The sequence below is a fragment of the Trematomus bernacchii genome, unplaced genomic scaffold (assembly GCF_902827165.1).
Source record: "Trematomus bernacchii unplaced genomic scaffold, fTreBer1.1, whole genome shotgun sequence".
Classification (NCBI taxonomy): domain Eukaryota; kingdom Metazoa; phylum Chordata; class Actinopteri; order Perciformes; family Nototheniidae; genus Trematomus; species Trematomus bernacchii.
The window spans coordinates 13,595,632-13,616,155 of NW_022987582.1; the positions used below are offsets into that span (position 1 = coordinate 13,595,632).

Genomic DNA, 20,524 nt, shown 5'->3' on the forward strand with positions numbered 1-20,524 from the left:
CCCTCCAAAGCTTAACCGTCTCCTCAATAAAAGTCCCTCCTGGCTCCAAAAACCCAAGACGGCAAAGGCCAAAAACGATTGGCTCCAAAACGGTAGTCCACAAACCACTTCTTCACGCAATGATTTAGATTTGTCAAACGAAAGATACATTCTGGCCCGTCAGAGGGTTTTCCCCCCTATAGAGATACAATATTATGTTAGATTGACAAGCCCAATATGGCAATCCAGTATGTACTTTATTACACCCTGACAACCGTTTGTTTGATGATGTTTGATTTGTACTGTACGTCTAAAGGTTTGTGCCATTATAACAGTTATGTCTTTGTTTATTGAAGGCTTTGAAAACAACGGTGTGAGAACAGGCCCTCGCAGCACTCGGCAGAGCAACCCAGAGGAGCACGCCAGCCAATACTTCAACTCCTTCTCTAAAGACATGCTGGTCCAGGTGAGGTCCTAAGCCATTTGCAAAAAAAAATGGAATATGGTGTCTTGTGTTTAAAAGTAGCTTCCAAATATGGTTATGTTTTGTCTTGAATTTCGCTGATCTGGTTCCCTTTCACACAAGTGTTCTCTTAAAGAGGCCCAATTAAGCTTTTTGGGGTTTTCCCTGTAGTATGTTATATAGGTTTTTGTGTATGTCAATGGTCTGCAAAGGCTAAAATCTCAAAGTTCCCTCCAGAGGGGTTCCCACACACTCCTGCCTTAAATACTGCATTTGGACTCCTTTTATCACTTCCGTAACATAGTGACATGACTACTGTATGTAGCACTCGCTTTTCTATTGGCTAGCACTCCAACACATTGAACGTGATGAAGCTAAGGGGCGGGACATCTCTAAGCGGTCAACTAATCAAAACAGAGCCAGCCAGCTAACCAATCAGAGCAGACTGCGATCTGGTTTCAGACAGAGGGTGAAAAGAGGTGCTGCAGCACAGGCAGTATGAGCATGTAAACATGTCATAGAGGCATTCAATTACAGAATAGGGCCCCTTTAATACTTTTCATCCCACAACCCACATCCTCTCTGGGGTTTACTCATTTTCCAGTACTTGTGTCCTTTGAAGACAGTTCCCAGTTATCCGAACACGCACGCACGTACGCACGCGCGTACGCACACCACACGCACACGCACACGCACACACACATATATATATATATATATATATATATATATATATATATACATATAATACACACATATATATATACATATATACACCAATATATATATACATATATACACACTATCCACCTCTCGTATATCATAGTATACATATACTTACACAACACTATATATATATATATCTGTCCTGTCTTGCGCTCAGCTCAAACCTCCTGGCATGTAATGAGCTCTGGTACTCCAGGGGTTGGAACAGGCGTCAAACAGAGCGACCATGAGGGGAACTTTTGTTATTGAAAGTGTTTTTTTGTTTTTGTTTTATATTTATGCTCTCTTGCCATCTGCTCTGATGTAGTTTTTGGAGCTCCCTCCATTGGGAGAAGGTTGGTACTACAGAGACAATCTGTTCCTGGCTTCACACCATTATGGGGCTGACGAAGCGTGAAACAAACACACAAAAATGAAAGGGGGTTCAATGCAAATATGGAATTGGTTTGTTTAAAAGAAAAAAAAGATTAAAAAAAACATGTCCCCTCTGCTGCGTCAAAAGGGGCTTCAGATGTGTTTTTATATTTTACTGAAATAAAAGTGTGTGTATGTGCGTTTGTGTGTTTTCAGGCGATGGTGGGGATCTTGCAGGGCAAGGCCCGAGGCGGGGAGGAAGAGAGCGTCCTCATGCACGACCTCAAGCCATTTCGCATCCTCATCAGTCTGCTGGACAAACCGGAACTTGGTAACCAGTCTCTGAATGTGTAGACGCCAACAGTCTAGTTAGTGTTAATGCGTATATAATGATGCATGTACCACAAGCAGCCTCACATAAGGTTATATAACCACTCTGTACATCATCTCTCATGTCTCCAGGTCCAGCAATCCTAGAGGATGTTCTGATCGAGGTGTTTCGGACTCTGCACACACAGTGCCGGACAGAGCTGGACCTCCAGAGCCAGAGTTCATTCAGTAAAGACCAAACACACCTCAGCAGGTCTGTGTCTCTTACGCAAAAGATAAATGGACCCCATGCTAAAAGTTAGGCTGTAGAATCATCTGAGAATAATAACAAGCAATTAACATTTAATAATTAAAATGACATTAGAACATTGAAAATGGTCCAGTAAAAATAAATGGATGTTACAGCAAACTGAAAAAATAGTTAAATATAACAAGGTATAGGAGTGTACAGATGTTGTAAATGAAGGCTTGCTAATTGCGCAACATTGATGCTCATCTCTCCTGTTTCTTAGTAAACTACGGGAGAACAAGAAGACTACAGAAGTGATCAAAACAGCCAATCTCCTGTTCAACTCGTTTGAGCCGTACTACATGTGGGACTATATCGCTCGCTGGTTTGAGGAGTGCTGCAGGTTTGTTTGTGTCAAGTTCTTACTTTATACACACAACTACTATTGGATAAAGTGTGCCAAGATGCCTTTCCCACTGCCACCACACCCACACCAGAACTCAAAATCAAATTGTCTGAAGTTAACTGCTAACTACCTACTGTAACTCCAAATAATGTCTCTTGTTGTAACTGTTGCAGGAGTACATTGAACAGCAGCACACATGCACCACGGCATGCTGGGAGCTTTTATCCTGCAGAGCTCTCATTGGTGGAGTTCTGTCAGCTGGTCGATTTCCTGCTGGACATTGTTTCCTTGGTGAGACTCTTCTTTCTTTCTTTCTATATTTCTTCCTTTCTCTCTTTCTTTCCTTCTGTCTTCCTTCACTTCTGTCTATTCCTCTCTTTGTCTTTTGTTGTCTTTCTCTCCTTCTGTCTTCTTTTTATTTCTATTGTCCATTTTCTCTTACCTTACCCTTTCTTGCATTACTCCACTATGATTTTCTTTTAGCATTAAACTGTGAAACCTATTTCTTACTCATTCTCTTTACCTTCAGACGTTTATGCTGTTGCTGTTTCAGCTCATTTCTCTTCATATCTTTTGCATTATTCGGTCTTTCTCCCTTGTATTGGATGTTTTCCTTTGTAGAATACATTTTTGTATTCCTCATTTTTTTTGTATCTCTCGCATTCTTTCTCTTCCCCCATCTCCTCCTGCCCCTGCTCGGGCTTCACATTCACACACCTCCTTTGTAAAATCCATTATGTTCCCTATTAACTCTTATCATAACCATCTGCAATTATGCCTCCATGTTGTCAGATGTATTGAGTCCAGTTATGGGATGTTAACACCCCCCGCATAGGGATGTGTGTGTCCTTCCTCCTCTCTCTTCTATGTGTCTGTGTTTATGTGTGAAATCTCTACACATGTACAAAAATACCTGTGTTCCCTGCCAACATATTGTTTGCATCCTCATAGAAATAAGCTTGTCTCTAAAGTATTTCCAATCTGAATAGGTTGGAAATCGACCACTCTTTTATTATTACCCTGTTTAATTGCTCGATGCGTGTGTTTTTGACAGAGCGAGAGAAAAAGAGAGATGTGTGTGTGTGTGTGTGTGTGTGTGTGTGTGTGTGTGTGTGTGTGTGTGTGTGTGTGTGTGTGTGTGTGTGTGTGTGTGTGTGTGTGTGTGTGTGTGTGTGTGTGTGTGTGTGTGTGTGTGGTGTGTGTGTGTGTGTGTGTGTGGTGTGTGTGTGTGTGTGTGTGTGTGTGTGTGTGTGGTGTGTGTGTGTGTGTGTGTGTGTGTGTGTGTGTGTGTGTGTGTGTTGTGTGTGTGTGTGTGGTGTGTGTGTGTGTGTGTGTGTGTGTGTGTGTGTGTGTGTGTGTGTGTGTGTGTGTGTGTGTGTGTGTGTGTGTGTGTGTGTGTGTGTGTGTGTGTGTGTGTGTGCTCTGCTTGCTCCTGTCTGTTCAAACTATCTGCTCTTTCTCCTTGAAGCCTACTAGAAGCATGAGGGTAATCTGCCAGGTAAAGTACTGCTCTTTCCTGCTTTTTCACCTCACCCTGCTTCACTGAGGCTACGATAACATTTCTGCAACATCCTGCCAACATCCCTCTCAGGCCATCCCTGATCCTGCACCTGCTTTGAGCGATCATTTCACAACGTCATGCTTTAATGTTTTAAAATGATCCAGAGGAAGAAGTGGGATTCTAACAGTCATTACATTTGGGGACAAAACCCCCCGGCTGTTTGGTGTGGATCTTGTGAAAATGAAATCTCCGCCCAGTGTGTGTGTACTTTATGTTCAAGCATGCATGCAGTTATATGCTATTGCAATGCTCACATATTTGTAAGAAATATGACTGTTCTAATTTACTTCATGGTATAATGCTCATTTTATGATTTGGTTGTTATTGTTTTGCTCTTTTCTTCATAAAAATGTCATTTGCTTGTTGAGTCAAAATGTTTCAACATTAAAAAAAGAAAAACTAACATGAAAGAAAGATCACCACGCTCTAAGGGTAAAAGTAGGGTCTGACCCTTGAGGTCAATATAATGTAAGTATGTCCAATATCTCCAATGATAAAGGCATAATTAAATACTTTAAATACTTTTCAGATGGCCAATGTCTAAAATGGGTTTAATAACCGTGTTATTACAAGGTAACTTGGGTGTAATATAGGTCAAATAACAGTCTTAAATGGGTGTAACAATGGTGTAATAGGGGTGTATTCATGTGTAAAATTAGGGTAAAAACTGTGTAATATGGGTTGAATTTAGAAAACAGCAATCAGTTAACGTTCAAAAAATATTTATATATGATTGTCCATTTAAGGTTTAAAAATAGAAAAGAAGATGAGAGATGCCTTTGGATAAATATCGTATTAACAGCCGCTATGTTGCACCTTAACTACCTTAGGCTTTTTAGATATTTATATTTTGAGACTCAAACCGAGAGTAACAGATAGTATTTTGTTCTCATATTTCAGTATCTTAAGATTTAACTACTGACCTGTCAATTGTTGTTCATATTTCCTCTGAAAACCAAAGGTAAAACCGATTTTTGAGACTTTGTTAAATGAAAGTGATAATAATATTATATCAGGTTCACCACCTTCCAGATTCCAGTGATGGCACCTCCCTTCACCTCAAAGTCTCACTTGGCTCGTGTTTTTCCAACGTCTCCAGGAGACCTACATCGAGATCCAGACAGAGCACCTTCCTCAGCTGCTGCTGCGCATGGTGGCGGCGCTGACCTGTCACCTGCAGGCTCTCGGCCTCGGGGAGCTCACCCACTGCCTTAGCCTCTGCTCAAAGATCCTCAGCAAGGTGCAGCCCCCCCTGGTGTCCCCCCTGGCCCTGCCATCGGGCCCCCAGGCACAGGGCCGCTCCAACTCCAACGGCAATCGCTCTGACTCAAAGGAGAAGAGCAGGGACAAGGAGGACAAACGGGTGAGGAAAATGTATAAACTAACATGGGATTCAAATGGACATCTTTAGTTCTTTTTATTAACAAACATTTATTATTAGTATTTATTTTGTTTATTTTGTTTATTTTGTTTATTTAGGTCCATGTCCATGTCAGGACATGTCCTGATTTGTTAAAGATATTTTTATGGTCAAAAGTCAATGCTCTTATTACCAGAGATGGAGGAAGAACTCAAAACTTTTACTTAAAGGTGGGGTAGGTAATTTTGGAGAAACCAGCTCGAGTGAGCTAGAATTTGAAAATACACAGCCGGAAAAATCTGCCACTTCCTTACAGAGCCCCTCCTCCAACACACACGAACGCGCACATGACCAATGAGGGCACGAGATAAGTTTGTGCACAGATGGAAGGCTGACAGGCAGGTAGGCCATCCAGTTATTTTAGCCGGGCCGGCTAAAATGATTGGTCGTACTTTTTACAGTACTACAGCTTCCACAGATGAAATGTTGTTATGGATTTTTTTGTCAAAGCACTTCAGATATTCACTGCTATCAGGATGTTAAGAGCATTCCATGGAATATAACAAAAAGTGTATCTCGAGCCGGTTTCTCAAACTTACCTACCCCACCTTTAAGTAAAAGTACAAAAGTATTTCCATCAAAATATACTTAAAGTAAAAGTAATATACATAATATTACTGAATTATATTATATATAATCATATTTCTAAATGAGTAAAGGTGGAGCTAACTTGATTCATCTATACGGCCAGGTATTTCAATCCAAAATAATACATCATAAGTCATTAGGTGATTTATATTTCTTATATTAACATGAAGCTGCAAAGTAACTAATAAATGAAACTATTGCATTAAGTCGAGTAAAAACTACAACTTTTGCTTACAAACTTCAGTGGGAGTAAAAGTATAGAGTAACATAAAAAGTAAATAACCGAGTAAAGTACAAGTAGCTCAGAATTGAACTTAAGTGCAGTACTTGAATATATGTACTTAGTTACTTTCCAACTCTGCTTATTACCAAGGTTTGATACAGAAATCAAATTAGATATTAATTCTAACATGACTATGCTTGTGAAATGAAGCCATTTTAAAGAGTGCTGTGGAGGTAGAAAGGGTTACATTTCACATTTGTCCTGCTACTTTTATCACAATAGGCTCAGAAATGTGTTTGCTTAAGTGGACAGTTACATGTAGAAATGTATTGTTCCAACCATCAAAACAAAGGTGATGCCAGGGCAATGCCAATCTCTGAGTTTGAAAAACCCAGCTGGCAGGGTCTCTGATCTTTATAAATATTTTGATGGAGGCATAGGCTCTTTTGCTGCCCCAGTCAGAGCAAGTCCCAGTTTGACCCACTTAACCCACTTCCCTTTACAAGTTACTGCCCAAAAATCCCTCAGTCTAGGCTCTGATGGTGTCCCTGAGCAGGGCCCATGCCTGCCATCCTCCTGCCCTGCGCTGCGGCTGGCTGGGTGGTCCCATGCCTGGCCCTGCCGTCCCACACTCCCTCGACAGAAGGCATTTGAAGACTTGTTCAGAGCAAATGCTTCGCTCGGCCGTCCTGTTGCTCCTGGTCCCTGTCCGGCAGCCTGGTTGTTTAAGTGTTTGAGAGCTCAGTGATGCATTATCAAAAGTTCAGTCAAACAGTCCCATGCCCGGAGAGGGAGAGAGTGGATAGATTGAGGTAGGCCCGGGAGAGGCAGAAGAGAGGACAAGTAGAAAGACAGAAGATGGTTCCCCAACAGCTGAACCTTCTCTCTCTGTGGAAGAAGAGTAGACTAGCCTGCCATGCCTCCTGGGTCAGCCCTATCCATCAGAGTGGAAACATTACACATACATCCACTGAATGCTTCATAGTAACCAACCCCGACCCCCGCTACCCTCAGGGACATATAGAGAACATGCTGTCTAATGTGCCATCTGAGTCCAGGCTCCAGGATGAGCATGCTGCCTCAATCAGGAAGCCCTCAGGCTCCCAAAGGCTGACTGTTACAACAACTGTAAGAGCGTCCGTCTCTCAGTGTCTGCAGCATGATGCCTGACGACACACGTCCCTCAGGTCAAACCCAACAGCTGTGTGTAGTACAGCCTCGATGTATAATGACCAGCGTACAGATCACTCAACAGCACAGCGATGAGGTTAGACCTCCACTATTCAAACTCCTAATTATTTACTGAACCATAAACTCAATATATTACACATTTTCACTGAATAAATTACAGATATGAGGTATGAATTAAGTCTTCTACTAAGGCAGGGGTGCCCAATACGTCGATCGCAAAGGTAGTGTGGGTAGATCGCATGGCATTGAAAAAAAAAATAATAATAATAAGTTAGCCTATCATCCATCCTTACTATGGCATTTGCCACTTGATTGACATACAGGTAAGCCAGTCTGAGATCTCATGTTTTCTAACACGCGGTCAACCACGCAGCTGCAAATCACCGGCGAGCTGATTACCTACAGTAGTTAGCCTTCCAATTTATACAATTCTACTAAAGAAAGGGTATACAATTGACGTAATGACCAACAATGTACTGAGTTGTATTGTGCCAGACGGGTGGTTCATGCAGTTATGCAAGGTACACCAACATAAGGTAGGCTATACTCAGTGTAGGCTATATATAAATACATATATGTTTAGCATTTTTAATGTAGGTAGATCATTTTGACTTGGTCATTTTAAAAGTAGCTCCCAATCTGAAAAAGTGTGGGCACCCCTGTACTAGGGTATCTCTTAATTATGTTTCTAGATTATGCAGTGCAACTTGTGTTTTTGACAGAATTATATACCCAACCAATTTGATATTCAATACATTGTAATGTATTGTATGATTAGCTGGGTGCATAAATCCTTTTAATTCAATATTGCCTTAAAGCAGTCCTCCAAATGGTCAAGGATGCTATAGCCAGCTTGCTCACTTGAATGACTTACAGCAACACCTTTGATTTTCATCCTACGACAAGTCAAAACCCTTTCTCAAACTTCTATTCGGAGCTGTGTGAGCTCTTCCTGCTCTCCTGCTCTCCACTGATCAATACACAGTCTTTCTCTTTTTTTCCCATCACTCTTTGCTGAACGTCCTTCATCATGTATTCTCCTCTACCCCTGTAGGCTCTCCCTGCTACTCTGGAGCAACATGGCAGTGGGGAGGTGTTTGAGGAGGGGGAACACGCTCCCAGCAGTCGCTCCTCAGAGAGTGGCTTCACAGATTTCGTGCAGTATCAGGGAGACACCCCCGAAGACCCAGAAGGAACCCCTCAGCCCCAACCAGCACTCAGAACGGGCCGTCGCTCCTCAGGCCCGTCTCAGACCAAACCTCTGGACAAACCAGTGATGCAGTGCTGCCTGGAGCACTTCCAGCAGTTCTTATCCCGCCTCATCAGCTTGTACATCACCCCTGGTCAGGGGGACCAGGCTGAGGGAAGCGTGGTTGTGCAGTCGGGGCCTGTGGTTTCAAATGTATCCCAGCACAGTGATCATGTGGAGTCCTGCCCAGAATCAGCGTTGGTCCAGAGGGAGTGTGTCGCTGCCTTCACTGCTGCCTGCCAGCTCTTTCTAGAATGCTCCAGTTTCCCTGTCTACATCGCAGAGGGCAACCTCAAGTCTTCACCCACACAGGAAGAGCAGATTGGTAAGGGCAAAAAACACCCTCTTTGATCAAAATTAGAGTTGCCTTTATCATTTTGTGTGTTACTGTACACTGTTGGAGGAGCCTGTGTCCTAAGATTTTCATTGTCATAACTACACTGTAGCTATGTACGTATGACTAATAAAAGCCTTGAACCTTATAAACTATTGCCATGGTTTTTTACCATCTTCCTTACACAATGAAATTAGTGAGTAAAAGACAAATATGTTGCATTTTCTGGGTTTTGTTAACTGTAAAAATGGCTTTCTTTCTAATATATGTACCTTCTGTTTTGAAACTGTATTTGCTCGTTGTTTATCGATTTGAACCATGGATGTACAAAGAGAACTGCATACAGCAATCGAGGCGGGGCACCGTTCATTCCTATGAAAGTTGCCCGGTGGCCCATGAAGGCAAAATGGCCTGACAAAAGCAAAAGTACCTGTATTTTGGCCCATAGAGCATGCTCACTAGCGTTTTGCCTGAGCCCGCCTCCAATTTCCCGCTCTTGGCTCAGTCAAATGAATGGAGAGGGAAAATAAATCTGGATTCGCTTTAAGCACATTTTACAACTTTTAGACCCAAATAATTTAAATAAGGGCTATAGAAGAGTTTGTAGTAGATTTAGTCCCAAAAAAAGATCAATGGGAAAAAGTATTCTTGGGCACAATGACTTGATGGACAGACACAAAGGTTTTAGTATCACCATTTGGAAACTACGAGAATATGCTTCAACGTCGGGTGCACTTCCTTGGGGCTTGATTTGAACAGTATAAGAGGCAGCCCTAAATCAAGCATACTCAGTTCTAAGTATTGGAGCTTTTAAACAGATTGTTATAGTTTGATTTTTATTGCATTTAAACCCTTGATGTCCCCTCTTTTTCCACACAGACAGTGAGCAGGTGCGTCCACCAGACTGGCTGCAGACCCTGATGGATGCCTGCTGCCTGGCCGGGGACTTCAGCCTGCAGGGCGTGGCCATCTCCCTGCTCATGGACCTCGTTGGGCTCACCCAGTCTGTAGCCATGGTGACTGCGGAGAGCGTGGCATCCGGTGGCAGCTCGGAGCCCGCCCAGCCCATGAGTCCCAGCCAGGGTCGAGTAGCCGTTGTCATCAGGCCTCCACTCACTCAGGGAATCTTAAAATACATCGCTGATAAAACAGTCTTCTTCAAGGTACAGTCCTCTGTCAATGTCACTATTGGTGGTCTTAATCTTCTTTGATGTTCTTGAACCTGTTTCATCTTTCTTTCCCTCAGAGTGTGGCCCTGATCCTATGGGACCAGCTGAGTGAAGAAACACCTCAGCACCATCAACGCAGCGTGGAGCTCTTCTACCAGCTCCACAACCTGGTGCCTTCCTCCAGCATCTGTGAGGACGTCATCAGCCAAAAGCTCATGCACAGAGACAAGGTTCGTTCAGAAAACACTTAACATCCCGGGAAACATAAAACAATATGTCATTTCATTTTCATTTAATCGTTTATTTGAACAGGGACAATGCACATTAATGAACACTTAAGACACATAATGCTTCAAGTGTAAACATGCCGGATTTGAGCTTTGAGCTCATTTCCATCTGTAGTCCCTGACATACAACATATAAGAACATGACATTTATTAACATAGCAAAAAATAAATACATGATATGCAAAAAGAGCATGAGCAGCATATACAAGTATTTATGACATGGCAGTACACTATAGCAGCAACGACATATTAAGTGCAAGAGATGATACAAGAGATGCATAAAGTGCAAGAGGAGATACCCCTGTATTAAAGTGCATTTAGCGGTGATTGCACGTCTGTTTGTTTCTCAACCATTCTTTGAGTTGACCTTTAAAGCTATTGAGAGTGGGACAATCCCGTATCTGAGTTGGGAGGCTATTCCCAGTGAGCGGCCTTTAATGGAAAGGACATTTTGACCAAAAGTGGCCCGTCTATGGTGGACTTCACAGTCTCCTCTGGTTTCTGACCTAGTGCAGCGTCCAGTGTGTTTTCTGTGGATGAATAACTTGTACAGCTGTTCTATTGGTTTCAGGTTTGTGGCACAAGCAAACGACCAGTTTGTAAAACAGTATTCAATGTGGGATAGAATCATACAGTGGAGGTATGACTTTGCAGCATTGACAGTTAAGAAAGGTCTGATTTGTTTAACATTTTGCAAGTTGAATTTAATAGTATTTGATACTTTCTTGATATGTTTCTTAAAATTCAAGTTTGAGTCCAGTATGACTCCAAGATACTTGAAGTGTGAGACTAGTTATATTTCTGCTCCGTTTAAAAATATGTTGGATCCTTCGATTTTGACTGGTCGTTTACTGAACATCATGGATACTGTTTTTTTTACGTTTAACTGTAAGCAAATGTTGTTCAGCCAGTGTTGAACCTTGTCCAAAGCATTTGAGAGACTAGATGTAATTATTTCAGTGTTTTTCCCGTGTACAAAGATGACCGCATCATCGGCATACATTTGCACATTCAACTCAGGACATACATTAGGCAAATCATTTATGTACAGGGAAAAAAGTAACGGTCCAATAATGGAACCTTGTGGAACCCCAACAGGGTTGATAAGGTAGGGCGATTTTGCACCGTTGACCAGAACACTGTTTTCTGTTCGATAAAAAAAAAATTGAAATACGTCAGCTTTGTAAGGAGCACTTGGTGGGCAACAGTGTCAAATGCCTTCCTGAGATCAAGGAAGACAGCACCTACATAAGGGCTCGTGTCCAACATACATTTAACCTTTTCCACAAAGACACAGTTAGCTGTCTCAGTGGAGTGGTGAGCACGAAAACCAAACTGAGTGGAGCGAAACCTTTATCTAAATGTTTGGTGATTCGTTTTGACACCCATTTCTCAGCTATCTTAAGCCCCGGACACACCAAGCCGATTTTGGCCGTCGATGGATGTCAGGCCGACGATGAGCCTCCTGTCGCCCTACTCAGATTGGTGTGTCCCGCACCGTCGTGTCTTTTCGGCCGTGCCGACACCTTTTTGGCGAATCGGTAGGCAATCGGCCAAAGGCTGTCGGTCAAATAAATCACTCTGATTGGCTGTTCAGCTAGCGAATCAGTGCATGAGAAGCGAAACGGAAGTGAGGGACCCAAACAAACTATTAAGAAGGCAAATCTGAGATTTCATTTAACTCCAGCTCTCGACACAGGTTCGGGAAAGCCCCATGAGCTTCTCGCTGTAGAGTGAACATGGAACGCACACGCTATTTGTTGTTTGTTTATATCACGCAGTCTGTTCTTCTTCTCTCGGTTATCACGCAGTCTGTCTTCCGGTTGTTGATTCTTTTGAATGACGAATACACACTACCGCCGCCTGCTGGTAAGGAGAGTTATTGCCACTCACGCATGCGCAGTTCGTACGTGCTTCTTGGCCGTCGGCTGAAGTCTTTGCGGTGTGTTCCAGTGCGACTGTTGGCCAAGACGCAGGAGACGTGAGGCGACACAACAGTCGGGTCCGTCTGTGTGAGTTCTTTGGTGTCAGCTTGGTGTGTCCCTACCTTTAGAGACACAGGGGAGGATGCTGATTGGTCTATAATTGGACATCGTGGCCTTATCCCCAGATTTAAAAATCGGTGTCACCGTGGCCACCTTCCAGGATGATGGGACTTCCCTCGTGCTGATAGATTGATTCACTAGCATACTAATTGGTTTTATTAGACCGTCGATATTTGTCTTTATAAAGTTGGTGTCGAAATCATCTGCATCCCTAGCCTGAGAGCCTCTTAACCCTAAGATTATATGTTTTACCTCAACCTCTGTGATTTCCTCCAGGTCAAAAACGGGCTGTGTATCCACAATCGGGCTACAGTAGGTGAGACCTCAGATGGCGGGAAGAGCTTTGTAATGTCCAAAGCACTAGTTAAGAAATACTCATTGAGAGAGCTGGCCAATACAGCCGGGTCTTTTATCAGGGCATCATTGATTTTTAATTCTAGAGCATTATTTTCCTGTTTGGTTTGTTTACCTAATAGTTTATTTAAGATTTGCCAAACTTTTTTACCGTTACCTTTCGCACCTTCAATTATATTGATGAAAAAGTTAGCTTTGGCCTGTCTTATTGTTTGTGTTACCTTGTTACGAGCATAAGTGAATTTCTGTCTGTCAGTGGATAGTCCGGATTTCAAGCTCTGCTTCAATAGTTGGTCTCTCGATTTCATTAAATTCCTGCATTGTAGATTCAGCCAAAGATCCCTAAGGCACCCTCTTCTTGAGAAGGAAGACATTGTATCATTCATTTTAGATATAAACAGATTACTGTTTTCACCAATATCTTCAGAGGACAGAGTGTCCCCCCAATCAATCATTTGCACTGCGTCCATAAAACGTTGTTGCAGGTGTTTGGGGATGAAGCGAGAACCCAAGGCAGGGGTTTTAGGTGTGGCCATGAACCTTTTTTTTGTGAGTTTCCTGGTAAAAAGAACACGATTATGGTCAGAAAGACCAGTCAGGAAGTTGTAGGTTTGAACTATTCTGTCAGCTTTGTTTGTAAATAATACATCTATAATAGTCTTGGAGGTTTTGGTTATTCTAGTCGGTGGATCCATTCGTTGTATTAAGTTGTGTTTATCCGTGATCCGTTTTAAGCTTTTTCTATTTTGTTTGTTATTCCAGTTGATGTTAAAGTCTCCTAGAATAATTAGCTCTTTGTTGGAGTCACAGGAATTCAGCAGGAGTTTTACCTGGTCATCGAAATCCAGTTTAGCGGTGGGTTGTCGATACAGGCAAATCATGGTGAGGGACATTTCCTCAGATAGTGTGATTTCCACACCAACACAATCAAACTCAATGTTAGCTGGGAGTGCAATCTCCCTACAAGTAATGGTATTCCTCACATAAAGCAACACACCCCCTCCTTTTCCCTCCAGTCTGTCCTTCCTAAACACATTATATCCTGCCATAGATACAAGAGTGGATGGTGACGACTGTTTTAGCCAAGATTCCGATATTCCCAATGTCTGTGAAATCCATGCTGAAGCACCTTTCTGCTTTCAGAGAATACGCCTGGAGTCCCATGTGAAGTTCTCCGTGCTGTGGCATCTGACACGAGACTTGAACATCACCAAATCCTCTCCTTTTAATCGCACATTTGACAGGTTTGTTGGCCACATAAGAAAGGTGCTAAATTATTTGAAGTACTTTTCAATTTGTACAATTGTAATTTCACTGCCTTTCCTGTATTTTCCTTCCTTCAGATCTCTCTTCATCATGCTCGACAGTCTGAGTTTTTGGGATCCGTGCACTAGCGCTGTAGGTCGGGCTTGGCTGAATCAGGTGCTTCAGAGACATGACATCGCTCGGGTTTTAGAGCCCCTCCTCCTCGTCCTGCTCCACCCAAAGACCCACCGTGTATCCATCCAGAGGGTACAGTCCCAGCGCCACTGGGCCCAGGTCTTCCCTGAAGCACAGGAACAAGGCCCATCAGAACCCCTTTTCGCCAGGGACTCTGGCTTCTCAGACAGTAAGCATTGGCCAGAATAGCTGCATTTTCTATTCATGTTTACGAGCAGTAGTGTGGCACACACATCCACAGCTTGTCGACTAAAGTACAGTAGCCGAGTGTTTTAAGTCACGCCTTTTACTTAATACAATTATTACACGAAGGATCTGTCGTCTGGAGCAAGACAGCACATTTGTTATTGCTCCCACTTTTTCCACGCCAGCAGTGCACATTACAGCCCTTTTTTCTTCTTCTTACCTTTAACAATAAAAGCCGGACACATAGCACATCAATGGTAACCAGAAATAATTTAAAGGGGACCTATCATGCAAAATGCACTTTGTGATGTCTTTTACACATAAATATGTGTCCCCGGTGTGTCAGGGAACTCACGCAGCGTCAGAATATAAAACCCTTACTCTTTTCCTCCGTACCTAAATCTCTAAAAACGGGGGTACAACGGAGCTGATCCAGATTTGCGTCCGATATGACGTAATATCAGAAATGTGGACCCACGGCACTATCGGAAAGTTTCTATCGGAAACAATGCCCGACTGTTTTGGACGTAATATGGTCGGTGTTTACATTAGCATCGCTAACACTCAGAGCTAACCTGTACTGGAGAGCATGTGTGTGAAGAAGCAGGAAATAAAAAGTAACTCACCTTGTGGTATAACGGGCAAGAGAGAAAGCCTTTGAGCTCCATACTGTTTCAGGAATAATCCTTGATAATCCATGATATGGCGTTTCATCACCGCAGTATTTAGTTTAGACAGTAGCTGCCGGGTCCCGCATGAGCTCAGCCCCCTCCTTTTTTATTTCTTATCCATTTTTTTTTTTTTAAAGCTTTATACCCAAAATCAGCACTTTTGAAACAGGAAGTGAAATAGAGGGATATGAGGCACGGCTAGAATGGGTGATCTGTTTGGTATTTTGAGCAAAACACTTCATAGACATGTTTTTATATATATATATATTTGTATATATCTGAGACCTATGCTATTGCCTAAAAATAGCATGATAGGTGCACTTTAAATTAACTTGCAGTATTAGGCTGCAGTGTGAAGGTGGAAACTGGTGAGTTGTTAACGTGTAAAGAGCTCATCTTACTTTAAACATTCCTGTTTGGATTTTAAACTGCCTTGCAGTGACTTTCTAAATATTCTCAGTTTTGTAATATTTAATTGAAATAAATAAAAACTTTAGGATTCATGTTTATTTATCTATTATTCCACTATTTTTCATGACTATTTAGGTTTTGCTGTAGTATCATTTCAGTATTGGTATTTACAGTAGGCTTGTATCTTATTAAAGTCATCATTTTGGAATCAGAACAACCCTAAACTGCAACACTAACGGATCTTGAAACCCACCTGCTTTCACATGTCCAGCTTATGCAAATGTTGTCCTCTTTCTTTCCTCAGACTTTGCTCAGATCCAAGGGGACAGGTTGGCCCCAGATGATTTCCGAGGCCTTGTGATGGGGGACATGGAGCCGTTCTGCCTGACTGTTAACCCCCTGAGTGACAGCCTCTCCTTACTGAGCCTGAGCAGCGAAAACCTGCATCTTGCTGGTGAATATCAGCCTGCCGACCAGCAGGGGGAGCTCCAGAGCTCTGAGTCCAGTGCTTCTCATTCATCCGCCGGAGAAAATGGCAGCTTTGAGGAACCAGAAGTTGTCAGCAGCACAAACCAACAGCCTTTGGATGACATGTCTGAAGAGTCTATAGAGGAGGCTGTGTCCTTTGTTATTAAAGAACTAATAGACAGGGTTTTGAGTTTAATAGATGAGGGGTCTTTTGAACTCTCATCTCAACCTGAAAACTGGCCTCAGACAGACACTGACAGCACTTCCTCAGAAAACTCCACTGGTCCCTGCCTTGACTCAGGCCCCCCCCCAGGCTCCAACCACCAGACTCTGCCTGAGATGCTGGCTGGAGGCACGCTGGAGTTCCTCTCTGTTTCACAAGTGGATGTATCTGTGGAGGAGGAGCACAGAGAGGGCATCACACGTCACAGTTCATCACCTTCCATCGTCACGTTGCCAGATAGCTCAAATCCCCCCACCCCAGAACACCGCCTGCAGGTCGACGACCTTCAAGCCCGCAAACGTAGCCACAGCAGCAACCAGCTCAGCCTGAAAGGGAAGATCCTGGAGAGGCTGTCGGACAAATCTCCAGGGGCCAAGCCCAAGATGAAGAAGGCCAAGAGGAAAGAGGAGGAGAGGCAGAGGAAGCTGGCCAGTCAAGCTGAGAAACTGCGGCCGCCGAGTATCTTCTTCGGGGACAGCCTGGATCTGGAGAACTGGTACAGCTGTGGGGAAGGGGAGGTGTCGGAGATTGAGAGTGACACCGGCTCGCCCAGCGGGGGCTCTGTAGGGACCGTTGGGGGGGTCAGTGTCACAGGACGCAGATCATCCTCAGTCCCACCTCGTTTCAACATCCATCCTCTTTATCAGCATGTCCTGCTCTACCTCCAGCCGTACGACTCCTCCCGAGCACTCCACGCCCTGTCAGCGGTCGCAGCCATGCTGAGGGCCGCTCCCTCAGGGTTCGTGAGCGCCATCTCCACCACCAGCATCAACAACACCTACACTCCGCAGCTGTCTCTGCTCCAAAACCTCCTCGCCCGTCACAGGGTCTCCGTCATGGGCAAAGACTTCTACTGCCCCATCCCCCAGGACTCACACTCCCACTCGTTCCGCAGTGCAATGTACCTGGAGATCATCATCTCACTCTGCCTCTACTTCCTCAGAAGCTACTACTCCGCCCACCTGACGGCAGGCCCCGAGGACTTGGCAGGAAACCGGGCCATGCAGCTGACCAGCGTCGAGGTTCTTACACTCCTTTTCAGCGAGCTCTCCAAAGTCACGGGGGGCTCGGCTAAGGGCTTCGCTAGTTTTATCAGCGACGTCCTCTCCAAGTGCAAAGTTCAGAAAGTGGTTCTCCACTGCCTGCTCTCCTCCATATTCAGCGCTCAGAAGTGGCACGAGCAGCGGGTGGCGGGGGTGAACGTGGCCACGGTGGAGGAGGGTCTGTCAGAGGACAGCGTCATCAACCTATCAGAGGACCAGATCGACAGCTGCAGCGCCGTCCAGTCCCAGCTGCTCCGACTGCTGCAGAGCCTCGTGGTGCTCGAGCACAGGGTGCTGGTGCCGGCCGAGGAAGGAGGAGAACCTGTTCCAGGGGGAGGGACTGGAGTCGGGGGAGCTGGGGGAGGTAATGGTGCTGGGTTTGAGATCCTGGGAGGGGAAGTGGAGCACCTCAACCCTCAGCAGCCAATGACGTCACTGCAATACCTCCACGGACAGCCTATCACAGCGCAGGGAATGTTCCTGTGCGCAGTGATCAGGGCGCTGCATCAGCACCACGCGTGTAAGATGCACCCCCAGTGGATCGGACTCATCACAGCCACCCTGCCGTACATGGGGAGGGTGCTGAGGAGGGTGGTGGCCTCCGTCACTCTGCAGCTGTGCAGGAACCTGGACAATCTCCTGCAGCAGTACCGCTATGAGACCGGGATCACTGACGTCAGGTATGAACAACTTCATGGTTTGTACCGATCAGATATACTATTATCAAAAGCCATTCTACGTTTATGGTATATGAATTCAATTCAATATGCTTCATTGGCTTTAAGACACTATAGCCCTGGATATATCCAAAGCATCAAGTACTAATGACATTTTAAAGAAACAGAAAAAGTTACAATTCATTCAAATCAGAAGAGGTTGAATTTTTCAGAGCAAAACAATATCTTGGCAAGGATCTTTATTATTTCTTGAAAAATTATATTGTGTTACATTGTTCATATAAATGTTGAAAACTATTGGTCTATGTCCGGCAGTGGCTCAGTCAGTGGCTCAGTCAGTAGGGGCTTGGACTGGGAGCTGTAGGGTCGCCGGTTCAAGTCCCCGACCAGACCTAAAATGTGGAGTGTGGACTGCTACTTGGAGAGGTCCCAGTTCACCTCCTGCCCTGCCGTGGTGCCCTTGAGCAAGGCACCGGACATCCCCCTTCCCCCCTCACTCCCATTGCTCCCCGGGCGCTGTACAATAGCTGCCCACTGCTCCTAGTGCTAGACTCCTGGTACTAGGATGGGTTAAAAGCAGAGGCCAAATTTCACTGTGTGTGCTGTGTGCTCTGCATGTGTGACCATTAAAGAGGGTTTCATCCCTCCCCAATTCTTCTTCTTCTTCTTCTATAAATCAAATTACATATTAAAAATATAAAGATAAATACAAATAATTTGTTTTTTTATAATTTCAGTATTTTATTGAGATTTTATAGAAATATCCTAAACTTTTATAATCAGTCACTCCTTTATGAAATTACAATTCATAAATAATAATGAAATGTTTATTCTTACTTCATAAACCAAAAGTGTAAATGTGTGCAGAGCAGTGTATATATATATATAGTAGATGGTGTGTTTTCTACTTCATGTATTTCTCCCCTTTCTGCCACAAGATGTCCCTCGGCTCTTGGCCACTGGATGCAATAGAGATGCTCTTTTACATCATCAATTCTTCTGATAGTGTTGATAAATGTTCACAATATGTGATTAGAACTTCATAGGAAGATATATATTGATGACCCTGTATATTTCCCTTTATGTTGTAGACCCCAGTGGATGGCTCTCTGCATCCCTCCTGACCTGATTCTCACAGTGCTGGAGGGGGTGACAGCCATCATCCATTACTGCCTGCTGGATCCCACTTCCCAGTACCACCAGGTGAGGGCGCCGCGCACCTACATGCTGTTAATAATGCTTTTTCAATTCTCAGTGAATGTTTTCAACTCTCTGCACATACAACTCTAATTGCAGGCCTAAACATTAGTTGTTTACATTCTGTCGTGTTGCATTTTCTGCCTCTCAGCTACAAGTGAGCGTGGACCAGAAGCACCTGGCTGAGGCTCGCTCAGGCATCCTGTCCATCCTCCACACCATCATGTCTTCTGTCACCCTGCTGTGGAGCATCCTCCACCAGGCTGACAACTCCGACAAGCCAGCTGCCGCCTCTGCCGCCTCCACGTCCAACATCAACCTGGGCTCCACTAAGGTACAACAGGCAACCCTTACTCAGAATTAAACATTCAATAACGATTTTTAATGCAATCTTCACTGCAAAATAAGGTCATACCATATGACAAAAAACTAATGAAATGTGAGGAAGGGCCAGAGACAATCTGTCTAAATGTACCTCAAAGAGATGAAATGGCAGATATATGAGTCATTCCAGAATTGGAGGACAAATGATCCTTATATATTTCACTATTTAGCTATTTAAATGTTGTCTTGCCCAGGTAGAATAAATGCAAATGCAGCTAACATATTTCTTTACATAAGCTGAAATGTCTCCTGCAGCACTGCAGATAAAAAAAAAGTATCTGTAGTGTGCAGTGTACACAGCCAAGTGAGAAACTGCTCGGCCTTAGATTTTCTACAGAAACGAGATTCTAACTCCATACATATATTAATACTTGGACTCCTAGTCCCAACAGTAAGAATGTCATCTCATTACAGGCACTGAAGGACCTTTCAGCAATTACAGCTCTGTGTTTTCATGCAAGTAGTTATTAGCCTGTCCAGATGATATTAGTTTTTTCCGGCGGTGGGTTGGAAAATCATTTACACTGAAATAATACGGAGATTTTTCTCCTGTACCAAACATAATGTGTAATCATTACATGCCCTGTGTCCCTGCATGAAGGAATAATAGGCTGCTTACTTAAAATTACTTTTTCAACTACGACCTTTCTTAGTTTGAGCATTTCATATTTGGCAGAATACACATACAAAATAGCAATCAACTTTGAGGCAGAAAGTATTGTTTGACAATTTCTTTAGTGTCAGTTAACAGGATAAATGTGGAATGTACCGTGGACTCATATTTAAAAATAAAGTGTCTAATACTTAGAGGAAATACTACTGTGTTTGATTCCTGCGTTGTGTTCTGTTGTTTACAAGAAATGACTGTGGATTGTATCTGAAATAGTTTGCATAGTAATTTATGAGCTGTTTATGT

At 43.6% G+C, this 20,524-nt stretch overlaps 1 protein-coding gene across 1 annotated transcript in view; it reads left to right on the forward strand.

The window, feature by feature from the left end:
• Nucleotides 1–20,524, forward strand: part of dop1a (DOP1 leucine zipper like protein A) — a 60,071-nt gene that overhangs the window by 31,211 nt on the left and 8,336 nt on the right. Inside the window, exons 8-21 of the mRNA XM_034127263.1 lie at nt 336–445; nt 1,739–1,853; nt 1,985–2,105; nt 2,365–2,484; nt 2,661–2,778; nt 5,148–5,411; nt 8,525–9,044; nt 9,933–10,216; nt 10,300–10,452; nt 14,052–14,152; nt 14,252–14,517; nt 15,921–18,030; nt 19,119–19,230; nt 19,376–19,558. Of these exons, the coding sequence (XP_033983154.1) occupies nt 336–445; nt 1,739–1,853; nt 1,985–2,105; nt 2,365–2,484; nt 2,661–2,778; nt 5,148–5,411; nt 8,525–9,044; nt 9,933–10,216; nt 10,300–10,452; nt 14,052–14,152; nt 14,252–14,517; nt 15,921–18,030; nt 19,119–19,230; nt 19,376–19,558 (4,577 nt within the window). The remainder of the gene's footprint in view (nt 1–335; nt 446–1,738; nt 1,854–1,984; nt 2,106–2,364; nt 2,485–2,660; nt 2,779–5,147; nt 5,412–8,524; nt 9,045–9,932; nt 10,217–10,299; nt 10,453–14,051; nt 14,153–14,251; nt 14,518–15,920; nt 18,031–19,118; nt 19,231–19,375; nt 19,559–20,524) is intronic.